The sequence below is a fragment of the Anguilla anguilla genome, chromosome 11 (genome assembly GCF_013347855.1).
Source record: "Anguilla anguilla isolate fAngAng1 chromosome 11, fAngAng1.pri, whole genome shotgun sequence".
In the NCBI taxonomy this organism is placed as follows: domain Eukaryota; kingdom Metazoa; phylum Chordata; class Actinopteri; order Anguilliformes; family Anguillidae; genus Anguilla; species Anguilla anguilla.
In genome coordinates this window covers 10,472,399-10,487,148 of record NC_049211.1, presented here as the reverse complement: position 1 = coordinate 10,487,148, position 14,750 = coordinate 10,472,399, and the positions used below count along the sequence as shown (strand labels likewise).

The following is a 14,750-nucleotide window of genomic DNA, read 5'->3' as shown; positions in this document are numbered from 1 at the left end:
GCACGAAAGTAAGGTACATCTGAGAGATGCCTATGGATAGGAAGATTATTCACTACCAATAAGACCATGCAATAGATGGGGGCTTGGTATTATGCTGCAGAGTTGCCTAATCAAGACTTCTGGGACTGGAACCAGATATTTCAGTCAGTGCAGGTGCATTAAATGACCTAAGGTTAATGTTGGACATTAACAGTCTGGAAAATGGCGTTTCATTGTCCTCAAACAGGTTCTGGAGGGTTGGAAAGGCAGAATTCATAAACCTACAGTAGACTCAGACAGCTGGTGACTATACATCAAACAATTGCACAATAGGTTCACAGAATAGACAGAATAAATCATTAATGCACTAAAACATTCATCAAACTAAGAGAGTAACAGAAAAGCTCAAAGTTTCATCCCTTAAACTGAAAAAGAAAATTCTGTTCATTCAGTCAGCTCACAAATTTGTGTAGACCGAGGATTTTTGACTCTTAAGTTTGAAGACTGCATTGAAAACCTCCCGCTTGGCTGTCGCTCAACTTCAAAATGGCAAACAGCATATTAAGGAGAACACTCAAATGGCTGCAGATCAATTTTGGGTTACAGCTGAAAATATATTTCACAGTTTAACACAGGGCTCTGCATATAAGCAATGACAAGGGCCATTCAATTAGATGGCTCATGTAAAGTTGTGCTGTACGGACAGGATATTTACTTTCTTTTTTTAACCTCATGCATTCATATGACACCTTTTGTACATTAATGTAAAACAAAGTGCATTACAGAACTATATAAATAAATCATCAATTTTTTTAAATTATCAAAAAATTCAAATTGGGTATACTTATTAGTATATTATATTTATATGTAATGTAGTTAATGCAGTGTGGAAGTTAGGAGAGAGGACTAATTGTGCCATTAGGCAGGATGGCAGGGGGTTGTTAACCAGATTTTTTGTGCCCCCCCTCCCCCCCCCTCCCCCCCCCCCCCCCCCCAAGCTATCCCCTGTGGCTTCCTAGTACAGCCCTGCCTGCCAAAACCACGCCATTCCTCTCATCTACCCCCACCCATCCATCTCGCTCAGTTCTCCAGCATGGCCACTGGCCACTGCATTTCAAATTTGCCCCCTCAGTGGGTGAATAAGGCCACTAATGTTAAATCTAAAACTGAGTGACTTTTTGTGACCGTGTCATGTTTTGTCATGCAGGTGGTTCATGCATGTTGAAATGGCTCCTTGACTTAGCACCTAAAGTCAGTGTTTCAGGTCCAACTAACAATGATGTGTGATAAGCGCTTAGAAAGGTTTCTCCCAGTCGGTGCATAATTAGAGTTTTGAAATGTATATAAATTCATAAACTCAAAAGTTCACTTTGAGATTATACTTTGTAATACCTTTCAGGGGCTAGGGTAGACCAAAGTAAAAACTTAGATGAGTTACAATGCTGCAGACAGAGGAAATATTAACATTATGAATTTTATTTACAGAAGTATTTCAAGGCAACAAGTTGTTTGGAGTTCTTGCCATGCTTATACAGTACCTAAGAAAATAATTGTAGATTTTAAAAAAATTGAAATGCACTTTCAAAGGTATCATGAAAGTGGTCTTGGTTTTGACAATAATTTTTTTGCGTAACATTTTCAAACTAAGAAACAATTTAAAAATCCATAACTGCTACGTAAATGTGACAAATATTTAATTTTAGTGATTTCCTTGACATGCATGCAGACCTTATACAAAGACCTAAATTCCAGAGACATTGGTACAAATATAATCAGTGTTCATGGAATGTATTAGATTATGCCAGCCTACAAGAGCCATCTACATCCTGTTGACCATTTGGGTATAGTCCTGAATACAAGACTGGAAGTGTGGATGTGTGTTTTGAAAAGAACATAAGCCTTTGGGACAAAATAACAAGAATATTCCATATGAACTGGTCAGCATTGAGGAGGCCCTAATTATGGGCAGGTGTTTGCTTGTGTGAATTAAGTTTAAAAAAAAATAAATACCAAGAAACACAGCAAATAACTCAGTGGTGCAGGATGGAATCAAACTTCTTGAGTCACAGTTCATAATTATTTGGTCTTTGAAGGTCACTGTGTCATTGAAGGGTCTAGGAGCACTCAGTGTACAAAGAATTAACTGAACAATAGAGGCCACCACTATGAATAGCGACTGTCCGTTGAACTAGACTCACCAGTCACATGCCCTGGGTTGCTTGGCAGCCAGCCGGCTCAATGTCCTGCGAGCCGAAATGCTGGAAGAGGAGGAGAGGAGACCAGGTTCCGGAACACTGTTGTACCTCGCAAGAGGGTCTCCATTCTTGTCAAATTTGGTCAATTTAGTAGCATGAAATCAGACTTCTTTATTTTGCTGAGAAGCTGAAATGTGACAATGCAGTCAGTACTGCAAAAAACATTAAAAAAAGGTGTATTCTCTTACATGTTAATGTCACATTTTTGCATTTAGCACATGCTTTTATCCACAGCGACATAAGCGGACTACATTTTTATATAAAATACATTTCCACTGCTGTATAGTTCACTGAAATAATCAAGGTTATGTACCCTGCAGACACTATCCCAGGGGAAAAGATCCAAACGCAGACGTAGACACAGGGAGGCAGAGGTAAGTGAGATAAAGAGAACTTATTTGTACACTGAGCACAAGAGTGGAAAAAAAAAACCCAGAGGAATCTCTTAAGTAAAGCAACTAAGAAAACTGAGACACACATAACCAACAACTTTCAGGGCATTAAGACCACATTACAACAAACACTGCACTAGGAACTTAAATACACAGAAACACAGCTGGAAGTGATAAATGAGTACAACCATTAATGAAACCAATCATACAATCATGATGTCACTAACACAGAAGAGACAGTGAGACAAGATAACCAGACAAGACACAGGTGCTAATACTAATCAAATCAATAACCCAATAGAACCCTTATAACAAAGACCAGAGGACCAGACTAGCGAAACAGAGAGTTAGAACTAGGACTGGGGAACTAGTGGCCTCTGGTGGTTAGAGGTGGTCACAGAGGAACTGTGACATTTGTGCAGGCCTACAACTGTTGCATTCCAGATAATGCAGAATATTGGACCATTCTGAAAAATGGGCACAGAATTGAAATACTCAGTTGCACTAGTAAGCCTGTCTCATGGCTTGCATCAGGATGGTCTGTATTACTATGCATGGTGTAACTGGCAAAATTAAAAGTAATAAAATATCCTACAGCTTTCAGTCCTCATCGTGACCATCAGCGTACATGTTCAGAAGTCTATTTCATATCCATAATCAAAACAAGAAACTCCAGGCAAAAGTAATGCATTGATGTTTTTCAGTAAATTGTATTACTATTTTTTTTTCTAAGCACAAAACAGCAACATTCTATTAATATGCTATTCTACATGCAAAGAATAACAGCATAACGGTGTTCGTTATGCAGTGTGTTACATTATGCCAGCCAGCAAGAGCCCTCTACATCCTGCTGATCTTTTGGGTATAATCCTGAATACAAGACTGAAAGTGTGCTTGTGTGTTTTTCTCAGGCTTGAAAAGAATGACATACGACTTTGGGACAAAATAACTCAAGAGAATTCCGTATGAACTGGTCAGCATTGAAAATGCATTAAATATGGGCAAATAGGTGCCTTTGTAAAGAAAGTAAATAGTGAAATAGGAAATCCATGAAAGATAAAACAGCAGCACACTAAATGTAATAGATTTGGCCTCATTGTAGTTTTTGGGGAGGTCAGTTCCCATGTATGAGAAGGTAAAGCACAAAAAACCAAGAAAGCCAGCAAATAACACAGCAATGCTAGGTAGGATCAGACTTTCTACATCACAGTTCAATATTATTTGGTCTTTGAAGGTCACTGTGTCATTGAAGGGTCTAGGAGCACTGAGTGCACAAAGAATGAACTGGACAGTAGAGGCCACTGCTATGAATATCCACTGTCCATTGTACTTGACCCACCAGGCATGTGCTTTGGGTAGCTTGGCAGCCATTTTGAAGATGCAGACTATCTGGAAGGATCGGACGGTGAGGCAAGACAGACAGACAGTGTAACACAGAGTGAAAAATGTGCTTCTCAACAAACATTTGATTTGGTTCGGGATGCCAAAATAGAAGAACACACTGAAACCTGAACCGCTCAAACAGCCCAGCATGAGGAAACACATTTTACCCCCCGCAGACCTCACAACTGGGGTGCTGTAGTTACGGGCGAAGAGGATGGCGATGGCTGCTGCAAGAAAGAGCATGAAGCTGACAGAGAGCATGAGCAGGACTGACAGAGGCTCCGTGATGTGAACATACTCCACAGAACGCTCTGTACATGAAGAGCTCCCTGGGTCAGACCATTCATTCTTCTTACACGGGAGGCAACTGTACGGATCAGCTGTCAGAAACACAAAGGACACATTTTACTGAGGCAATTCATTTCACAGGTAATCCTCACTTGTCTTTCTTAAGTCAACTTGAAGTGATCATATGTGATGGAAAATATAATATAAGATTCACATTCAGTATAAACGTTGCCTATTAAAACAGAAGTATAGCATTCTTATTTGCCAGTGTATGGCAAAGAGCATAAATTGTAGATTTCCTGAGACAAGGTAAATAGGAAATCTTACAGTGAGTAATGTTGAAATGCACACACGTGAAAAATGATCACATTATATTGCACGCTCATTTTCTAATGTATGTCAAAGTTCATGAACTGTAAATGGGACAGGTCAAATGGGAAATCTCATACAAGGTAATTTGAAATGCACACACGAATGGTTACTCTCTGGTCTCCAATAAACAGTTGATTTCCTACCTGAATGATTGACATAGGTGCCATTTGGGCAGACATCACACAGAAAGCAGCACTTATATATTCTATATGGTCTCCTAGCAGAGCCTATTTCACACTCCTCAGAGCACTGTGATACAGGAATCTGCAAGATTAAAGAAACATCTCTTTAACTGCCTGTTTTATTTGGCTTTTAAAAGTTTATATGTAAGCTGTCAGAAACAGGATTGTCAAGGATGTTTTCATTTCTTGAAACATTACTTCCATGTGAAAATCATAAACAAAAACTGTTAAAACTGTCATTGTGGGCAGTCTGTTCCACTAGTTGAGACACCATAATTCAATTCAATAAAATCAGAACACAATTCCTGGGTGAAAATCCATTTAAAGCAGAAGAAAACTTACTGTTCCATTGGTGTACCAGTGAATGAGAGACTCATTAATACTGAAATGCACAGTCGGCTCTGTGTCAAATGATCCGATATGTTGAAAGGGGGGAGAGGAGCGCAGGTTCCAGAACACTATGTTGTACCTCGCGGGAGGGTCTCCATTTTCGTCAAACTTTATTTGCTGATTTAGTAGCTTGAAATCTGACTTTTTTATTTCTCTGAAAAGCTGGAATAACACAAGAGCCCAGTCATTTCCTTTATAGACCAGGTACTACCGTACAATATAATTTGGTTGGGTAATTTTCTTTAGTATATGCTAATGGTTTGTCTCACACATCAATGATATTGCAATTGACTAACTGTGCTTATTTGAAGGCGCTTTCATCCAGTGACTTGCATTGTCACATACAATCCATTCAAACAGTGGCATCAATCAATTTATATTGCAGCATAGTTTCCTGAAGTGATTCAGGTTGAGTACCTTGCTTAATGCTACAACAGCAGCATCCAAGATTTAGCGAGAAAAAAAATCAAGAAACCATTCTGAAAACTGTGCAAATATTTGGAATGTCTGGTTGTACATGTAAGCCTGTCTTCACGGCAGTAGCATTTCACAAATTACAGAGTTCACATGAGCATATGATACCGGCCACCACTTCTTTCGTCAGCAGTTCTACCATTCTGTCTGAGAAATACACGGCAGGCTGCAGATGCTCAACTGACCAGAGGGGGCGCCCTTGCACAATGACACAGGACAATTCCATCTAAGGAAACCTTTACATTAAAGCTGCCACAGGCATTCAGTAAGATACATTAACTTAGTTAGAATGTACACAGTCTTGGGGAAATATTGTACCTGTATGCAAGCAGTGATGTGCTTACCTTGTATGGGTACACCCGTTCAGCCTTATTGCATCCTTTCGAGCCACACTGTAGTAAGTTATGCAAGGCTTTTGCCACAACATAAACTGCAGAGTAAATGGCAAAGTTATAAGATGGATCTTCAGTAATTATTTTGATTGGGTCGATGTAAGAGCAGTTATAGCAAGCTTGATTACAGGTTGCTGTAAAATCTTGGAGTTTTCTGTCTTTGCATTCGATGGGTTTACTGTGGTCCTGAGATTTGTAGACAAATTCTGTAAACCCAGGTAAGCTCACAACCTTTTCTGTTGTTCCAATAATAGTACCAATGCTGCTGAGTCCATTGAGAGATTTAATTTCTTTACTCAAAGACCAGGCATCACTTGCAATCCATACCTGGTCTTGTACATTGTTCTTTATGGCTGATTCGATGAATGAAACTGCATATGCATGCAAAGTGTAAACTATGATGACACGTATTTGTAATATTTGTATGTTGCGAAATGTGACGTTGTGTTTTGAATCTTTTGTGAGTTCATCCTGGTAAGCCAAGCAGATGCTGGTCTTTCTTATGCCATCAATGAAGAGTTGAAGGGCATCTCGACTGTAATCATTGTCGCAGCTTATGAATGCGATCCAGGTCCAGTTGAACCTCTGTAAAATGCGAATGATGAGCTGTACTTGACCTCTGTTGCTGGTTACCGTTCGTAGGAAGGATGGATATACATTTTTATCACTTAAACTGGAGCTTGCTGATCCATAATTTACCTGTAAATTTAAAGAAATCATGTGGATACATTTATTTCTGCATTGTAAATTTCACTTCAGCCAATATAAGCTAAAAAGATGTATTAGAGGAGACAATAAATTACCATTGGAAGAAGGTCCATCATGAAAAATGGTGCAATGGTAATAGTTTGAGTGCTTCCAAACGGGCCAAGCACAGACACAACTTTAGGCTCATATTCATTAAAGTTAAGAGGAACTTCAACAGACCTATTTCTGGAGAGGAAATCAAAGACTGATGGGAAATTCTGTGTGTCTGAGCAATGGTCAAAGATCTCATAGCCAAGGAACACATCAGGCAAGATGGAGGTTGAGTTGTTAATTTCCTCTACAGCAAACCTCATCACTTGCAACATCTGATAACCCGGTGCTGAGAATGGCAATCTGTGGGAAGTGTAAATAATGGAAATGTCCATGATTAAATTTGTAACTAATATATAATTACTGACTGAGCCGATGTCCACAAAAGAGTGGTTAAGTCTGAGCGCATTACCGTTACTACTGTACATGAAACAGACCTCATCACTTGTAACATTTGATACACCTCTTGCTGTGAACACATATCTGTGGGTAATGTACAGTAAATGATCAAAATATCCTTTTAAATAAAAATATCCAATTAATTACAGAGCAAACGTCTACAGAAGAGCTGTAAATTTGAATGTGTCAGCACTTCACTGTTACTAAATTAAACAGGCAAATACTGAACTGACAACCAAAATCGTGCACATGGAGAGCTGTACTTACTTGATACATTCCAGGGCAACAGGAAGGTTAACACGACCATTATCTATTGTGTCGTGCAGTTGAAAAAGTCCTCCCAAAATATAATCACCATTCAAACTGAACGCTGACGATGTACAGGAATCCGTTGCAAGGGAGTGTTGAGAAAGAGCTAAAAGTCCCAACAGAAAAAGTATGCGATACGTTGTTAACATTGCAATTATTTCACCTAGTCATCTAGACCATCATTTGCCAACTAAAACAAGCACAAAGGTAAAGGTACTGCAGGAATAGTCTTACAATTTACATCAGTAGATTTACATTGACCACAGTATGGTTCAATGACAAGTTTTTCTAATGTAGTTGGGTAGAGGGTTATTAGACATCCATAAATCTGATGACCAGCGTAGGGAAATTAAATGGAAATATTGGAAACCTCATTGTTGGAAGCTCTCCAGCTCCCATATTGCATCCCACATACCAAAGAGTGCTATGGGGACATCATTCAAATTTGTTTAATTACACTGCGCAGGTGTTCTTAAATGTTGCGTGTAAAGTTCTTTCCTCTTGCAAATGTGATATTTGCAAAGGTTTTACTGGGAATGCCTGACTTGGGGACTTGTACAACTATAATGGGTTTGAACATATTTTTATTACTGAGAGCAATATTTGAAAAATAAAATCTGACACAGAACAGCCTAATCATTTTTTGGGGTTACATATTCTTATTCAGTTCAGCAACTGATTAACTTGTGTTTTGCATAAGTCATAAAAAAAAACAGGCTATGTCTCAGTGAAGGTATAGGATCGAACCCATAAGGGTTATACTGAACCAAAGCCTTCAGTGAGTCTCCAAGCCTCTTCACTGTTGCAGATACAGGACAGATGAATCAATCTTGAGAATTACTAATTTAAGAACTAAAAATGCTAAAAATTTAAGGAGAATGACCCTGCTAAAAATAAGTAATTCAGCAGAATGTTATTTTTAGATTTTATATCTTACCAGGGCTGACCCTAGCCTTTGAGGGGCCCTAAGTAGGGTTTAATTTGCTCTACCCCAACCCAATATTAGAAATAACACAGGTATCATTTTAGGGGGGCCCCGTTTTTCATGGGGCCCTAAGCAGCTGCTTATGTTGCTTGTTGGGTTGGGCGGGCTCTGTACCTGACTACATGGTGAGTCAATCAGACCTGGGTCAAATACCTATTTGTTTTAGATTCAAATACTTTACTACACTTGTCTGATCTTATCTGGTGTATTGGAACCAATGAAATGCTCACAAAAAGTGCAAACCCCACCTTCTGGTCATATTGGCAGGCTCAATTACACCAGGCAAGATCAACAGAGCACAGAAAAGTATTTGAATCCAAAACAAATACGTATTTGACCCAGGTCTGGAGTCAAACCTGCCCAGTGGCAAAATGTACAATAGATATAAAGATTAAAAACAAAAGCGTTAAGTCACCATAGAAGTCTCTCTTTTTATGATGATGATGGTGGCTATGGTGATTATGCAAAAAAAATTACACTTTTGCTGTTGACAGCAAAGTTGTACTCCACTTTTTATTTGTACATGTTTTAGTAGAATTCCAGAGACATTGGACCAAGTACGGAATGAAACACAAGTCAAATCTGGTGCAATACATTTAATGCTTGTAAATTCCATTGAACGTTGAGCAGGTTTTTATGTCAGGGACTTAATAGGGATGAAATACATAAACACATGACAGCTAACATAGTACACAAAGCCAATAACGTCAACAGTATAATTAATTGGACCCTCGTGGTTATAACATCAGCTGGTTTAGCTGGCTAGTTACAATAGCTAATGTACACCATTTTAAGATCTTGAAGTACAATAAACACACTGGGATAAAACTCCTCATAATATTTAGTTAATATACACCAATAAAACCTCAGTTTGTATGTATCATAAGTAAGCATTCTTACCACTGAACAGGTTTATATACAATTGTCAGCTCACCTGTTGAAATATCAAAATTTACAGCTTAAGTCAGGGATTGCATTGTTGCTCCCTCACACTTACACTAACATCCACTACTAATATGTCTTGACTCCCATTACCTAAAGCAGGTAAATGCAGCAAGCGCCCCCTGCTGGCCCTTTGGAGATGAGCCAGAATGAACTACAAATATTTCCCTGTATGCACATACTAGCAAGTAAATAAAAATGGAAAAATGTTGACATTGTGCTTCCATGTGGTTCTTAACTATCTTTTACCTTAATTTACAAAAATTACTGGTTTAAAAAACCTTCGGTATAGAATGGGAAAATTCAATATATGTGCCATCCTTGTAGAAATATAATCAGTGTTCATTATGCCAACCAGCAAGAGCCTTCTACAGCCTGCTGATCTTTTGGGTATAATCCTGAATACAAGACTGAAAGTGTGCTTGTGTGTTTTTCTCAGGCTTGAAAAGAATGACATACGACTTTGGGACAAAATAACTCAAGAGAATTCCGTATGAACTGGTCAGCATTGAGAATGCATTAAATATGGGCAGGTGTTTGCCTTTGTAAAGAAAGTAAATAGTGAAATAGGAAATCCATGAAAGATAAAACAGCAGCACACTAAATGTAATAGATTTGGCCTCATTGTAGTTTTTGGGGAGGTCAGTTCCCATGTATGAAAAGGAAAAGCACAAAATACCAAGAAAGACAGCAAATAACAGAGCACAGCTGGCTGGGATGAAACTTGTTGCGTCACAGCCCATAATTATTTGATCTTTGAAGGTTACTGTGTCATTGGAGGGTCTAGGAGCACTGAGTGCAGAAAATATTAACTGGACAGTAGAGGCCACTGCTATGAATAGCCACTGTCCATTGTACTTGACCCACCAGGCATGTGCTTTGGGTAGCTTGGCAGCCATTTTGAAGATGCAGACTATCTGGAAGGATCGGACGGTGAGGCAAGACAGACAGACAGTGTAAAACAGAGGGAAAAATATGCTTCTCAACACACATTTGATTTGGTTCGGGATGCCAAAATAGAAGAACACACTGAAACCTGAACCGCTCAAACAGCCCAGCATGAGGAAACACATTTTACCCCCCGCGGACCTCACAACTGGGGTGCTGTAGTTACGGGCGAAGAGGATGGAGATGGCTGCTGCAAGAAAGAGCATGAAGCTGACAGAGAGCATGAGCAGGACTGACAGAGGCTCCGTGATGTGAACATACTCCACAGAACGCTCTGTACATGAAGTGCTCCCTGGGTCAGACCATTCGTTCTTCTTACACGGGAGGCAACTGTACGGATCAGCTTTCAGAAACAGAAAGGACACATTTTACTAAAACAATTAATTTCACAGCCAATCATCACTTGTCTTTCCTCAGGTGCCTTGGGGTAAATGTATGTGAGGGGAAATATAAGATGCACATTCAGCAGAATAAATCACACACGGCCAATTAAAACTCATATATCATACACTCATTTTCTAAAGTATGTCAAAGTCTGTGAACTGCAAATGGCACAGATCAAATGGCAAATCTTACACTAAGCAATGTGAACTGTGCACATAGTGATACAAATGTATCACTAGACTCCAATAAACAGTTGACTTCCTACCTGACTGATTGACATAGGTGCCATTTGGACAGACATCACACAGAAAGCAGCACTTATATATTCTATATGGTCTCCTAGCAGAGCCTTTTTCACACTCCTCAGAGCACCGTGATACAGGAATCTGCAAGATTAAAGAAACATCTCTTTAACTGCTTGTTTAATGTTACTCATAATCCCAGCGCTAGTAAAATAATTCAAATTATTAGTAATTAATCACATAAATCTACATTTTAAGTGAAACACTGAATTGGCCAAAAGCCTCAAAAGACCGGACATGAAATTTATCAACCCTAACGCTAACATCAGCCTGCTCTCCATCAAGGTTTATCAGCACAGATCTGTGAGAGCTGCTACAGCCCTGTATATGTCTACTGTACTTCAAACAACATGTATTCACCACTAGGCAAATTGCTTAAAATTCACACTTGTCTTTTGCAAATGCTAACATTTGACGTAAAACAATTTTTTGTAATTAATTTCCTTTTTTTTTTTACACGGGAAGATTTAATTAAAACTTGGTATTATTATGCATGTAAACGTCATTACAATTACCAGACGAAATCACCCTAAAACAAGTATTTGATCATACTGTATAGTATCAAATGTTAAAATCATATTTTATATAACACTACACTACATACATTCATTGTGTATATCAGCACCATAGGTGCGCGCCTACATTTATAAAGTTCCAGTAACAGCAAGACATGAAATCACAAAAATATATATTATATTAATATATTAACATGTATCGATTAATCTAAAGACGAATATGTTAGTAATATTAGCTATTGTTGACTAGCTAACGTTACATTCCTATCTCGCTAGCCACTGATTGGGCAAGCAAAATGACCGGGGTGCTTTGTTTTCTTGTAGTGCAGGATGGGAAAACTGAGGCCCCAAGCTTTACAAGCTAATGGTGGCTAGACAACTTAACTATTAGCTGAGGTACACACCCCTGACGATGGAGTGCAGCTCAGAATAGGAATGTGCATATATGTTAAGCTATTGTGTTATTTCTTAAGATTGTAATATAAAAATATAAAAAAACTGGAAACTTAATAATATATATATTGTGAATAATTCACATAACCTTTACTGATATAATTCCGATCATGATTACTGGGTTAACATGTAGGCCTATATAAAGCAGGAGAAAACTTACTGTTCCATTGCTGTACCAGCGTATAAGAGATTCGTTCATACCGAAACGCACAGCCGGCTCTGAGTCAAATGATCCGACGTGCTGAAACGGATTTTCAGAGTTGTCCAAGTTCCAGAACACTATGTTATATCTTGAAGGAGGATCTCCGTTTTTATCAAACTTTACACGTAGGTTCAGTAGTTGGAAGTCTGACTTCTTTATTTCTTTGAGAAGCTGACATAAGACAAGAGTGCAACAATTTCCTTTGAACAATTCAGTTTGCCAGTATACTTTATATACATGCTAATACTGTGTCTGTCTTGTGGATGATTACAATAGACAAAGCAGAAAAACACATTTTTAAAAGGTCATGATCTGGGTTCTGGTTTATTATTTCCAAGCTTGGGGGTGGTAGATTTAAACACTCTGAAAACAAGTGTTTAACCACAGAACAACCAGATTAGCTATGCATCCTCAGCAAGCATATTTGTGAAGCATGTATACATAAGTGTATGTGAATTAATAAGTGTGGGTGTGTGTGTGCATCTGTAAGATAGTGAGACAGGAAAAATGATAGAGTGATAAAGAAACATATAAACAAAAAAACAGAACAACAACAAGAAAGAGATGTGGCCATTCTGAACGGAAGGAATATATTTACACAAGTCACTGAGATTCATCTCATTCCTGTGTAAATAATTTTTTATGAATCATGCTGTCAAATGATTAAAAACCCTCAATATTGCAATACTCCTGGTATTCATCCTACGGTCATTTGTTTTTAGGTAATGATTTAATAAATAAAATGCATTCAATATTTATTTTACACATCAGCATATTGTCAATTGATTATTTTGAAGATTTTTTAAAGCTTTTCATACTGTTTTTTTTTTTGTTTGAAACAACTGGGTTTGTTAATCAGGCTACAATTGCTAACAATTATTTAGTGAAATGTATTGACTTCAAGTACACAGTCATTAAGAAAATACTTTTGTGCACCACACTGCACACTTACCTCATAAGGAAAGACTCTTTCAGTCTTGTTGCACCCTTTTGTACCACAATGTAATATGTTGTGTAAGGCTTTTGCCACTGAATAAACTGCAGAGTAAATGGCAAAGTTATAAGATGGATCTTGAGTAATTATTTTGTTTGGGTCGATGTAAGAGCAGTTATAGCAAGCTTGATTACAAGTTGCCCCAAATTCCTGGAGTTTTTCGTTTTTGCATTGAGGATGTTTACTGTCACCCCGAGATTTGTGGACAAATTCTGGAAACCCAGGTAAGCTCACAACCCTCTCTGTTACTCCAATAATAGTACCAACGGTGTTGAGTCCTTGGAGCGTGGGAAGTTCCTTATTCAAAGACCAGGCATCACTTGCAATCCACACCTTGTCTTGTACATTGTTCAGTATGGCTGATTGAATTAACGCAGTTGCGTACAACTCTAAAGTATACACTATGATGACATTTATACGAAGCGTATTTATATTCTCAAGTATGGTGCCGTGTTTGGAATCGCCTTTGAGTTCATCCTGGTAAGCCAAGCAGATGCTGGTCTCTCTTATGCCATCAATGAAGAGTTGAAGGGCATCTCGACTGTAATCATTGTCGCTGCTTATGAATGCGATCCAGGTCCATTTGAAACGTCGCAAAATGCGAATGATCAGCTGTACTTGACCTCTGTTGCTGGTTACCGTTCGAAAGAAGGATGGATATATATTTTTATCACTTAAACTGGAGCTTGATGATCCATAATTTACCTGCAAGTTTACAAAACATAATGCAGTAATATTTATTTGAGAACAATGAATTTCATATAAGCCAAAAAAGATATAGTATAGGAGACAATAAATTACCATTGGAAGAAGGTCCATCATGAAAAATGGTGCAATGGTAATAGTTTGACTACTTCCATAGGGGCCAAGCATAGACACGACTTCAGGCTTGTACTCCTTAAAGTTACGATGAATTGGAACAGAATGATTTTTGGAAAGGAATTCAAAAACTGACTGGAAATTCTGCACTTCTGAGCAATGGTCAAAGATCTCATAGCCAAGGGACACATCAGGCAAGATGGAGGTTGAGTTGTTAATTTCCTCTATAGCAAACCTCATCACTTGCAACATCTGATAACCTGCTGCTGAGAATCGCAATCTGTGGGAAATGTAGATGATGGAAATATCCATGATTCAATTTTACAATTAACCACTGAGCCAGTGTCTACAAAAGACCTGTAAATTAGAATGTGTCAGCACTCTACTGTTACTACGTAAAACTGCCAAACACTGAACTGATGCTGAAATGTGCACACATTGAGAGTGGTACTTACCTGTCACATTTCAGGGCAACAGGAAAGTTAAAAGGACTATTATTTATTCCACCATGCACTGGAAAAAGTCCTCCCAAAATATAATCACCAGTCAAACTGAACTCTGATGACACACAGGAATCATTTGCAGGTGAGTGC

The 14,750-nt window shown here is 38.4% G+C and overlaps 2 protein-coding genes and 1 long non-coding RNA gene across 4 annotated transcripts; all 3 read right to left on the bottom strand.

Moving 5' to 3' along the window:
* Positions 1-1,434: 1,434 nt before the first annotated feature.
* On the bottom strand, positions 1,435-2,728 carry LOC118207603. Of its 2 annotated transcripts, none has more exons than XR_004761420.1 (3): positions 2,548-2,728; positions 2,178-2,386; positions 1,435-1,517 (listed from the first exon to the last, which is right to left on the bottom strand). It is a non-coding gene; the product is annotated as an uncharacterized LOC118207603 (long non-coding RNA). The 2 variants fall into 2 exon arrangements; XR_004761421.1 differs by having other exon boundaries at positions 2,178-2,361.
* Positions 2,729-3,466: 738 nt separating this feature from the next.
* On the bottom strand, positions 3,467-7,183 carry LOC118208500 (taste receptor type 1 member 1-like). Its single transcript, XM_035383242.1, has 5 exons — positions 6,911-7,183; positions 6,060-6,806; positions 5,194-5,403; positions 4,813-4,933; positions 3,467-4,389 (listed from the first exon to the last, which is right to left on the bottom strand). The coding sequence occupies exons 1-5, from the start codon at positions 7,178-7,180 to the stop codon at positions 3,467-3,469; spliced, it is 2,271 nt and encodes a 756-aa protein (XP_035239133.1). The 5' UTR covers positions 7,181-7,183.
* Positions 7,184-9,908: 2,725 nt separating this feature from the next.
* On the bottom strand, positions 9,909-14,412 carry LOC118208498 (taste receptor type 1 member 2-like). The gene is made up of 5 exons (XM_035383237.1): positions 14,140-14,412; positions 13,297-14,043; positions 12,303-12,515; positions 11,138-11,258; positions 9,909-10,831 (listed from the first exon to the last, which is right to left on the bottom strand). The coding sequence occupies exons 1-5, from the start codon at positions 14,407-14,409 to the stop codon at positions 9,909-9,911; spliced, it is 2,274 nt and encodes a 757-aa protein (XP_035239128.1). The 5' UTR covers positions 14,410-14,412.
* Positions 14,413-14,750: the final 338 nt, after the last annotated feature.

What these genes read in the sequence shown, in the direction of transcription:
- LOC118208500 (XM_035383242.1), bottom strand. Translation starts at nt 7,180, where the DNA reads ATGTTGCAAGTGATGAGGTTTGCTGTAGAGGAAATTAACAACTCAACC. An exon ending in ACTGGTACACCAATGGAACA is followed by an intron (nt 4,934 to 5,193) that starts GTAAGTTTTCTT and finishes TTAATCTTGCAG; the next exon opens with ATTCCTGTATCACAGTGCTC. An exon ending in CACCTATGTCAATCATTCAG is followed by an intron (nt 4,390 to 4,812) that starts GTAGGAAATCAA and finishes TGTTTCTGACAG; the next exon opens with CTGATCCGTACAGTTGCCTC.
- LOC118208498 (XM_035383237.1), bottom strand. Translation starts at nt 14,409, where the DNA reads ATGTTGCAAGTGATGAGGTTTGCTATAGAGGAAATTAACAACTCAACC. An exon ending in GCTGGTACAGCAATGGAACA is followed by an intron (nt 11,259 to 12,302) that starts GTAAGTTTTCTC and finishes TTAATCTTGCAG; the next exon opens with ATTCCTGTATCACGGTGCTC. An exon ending in CACCTATGTCAATCAGTCAG is followed by an intron (nt 10,832 to 11,137) that starts GTAGGAAGTCAA and finishes TGTTTCTGAAAG; the next exon opens with CTGATCCGTACAGTTGCCTC.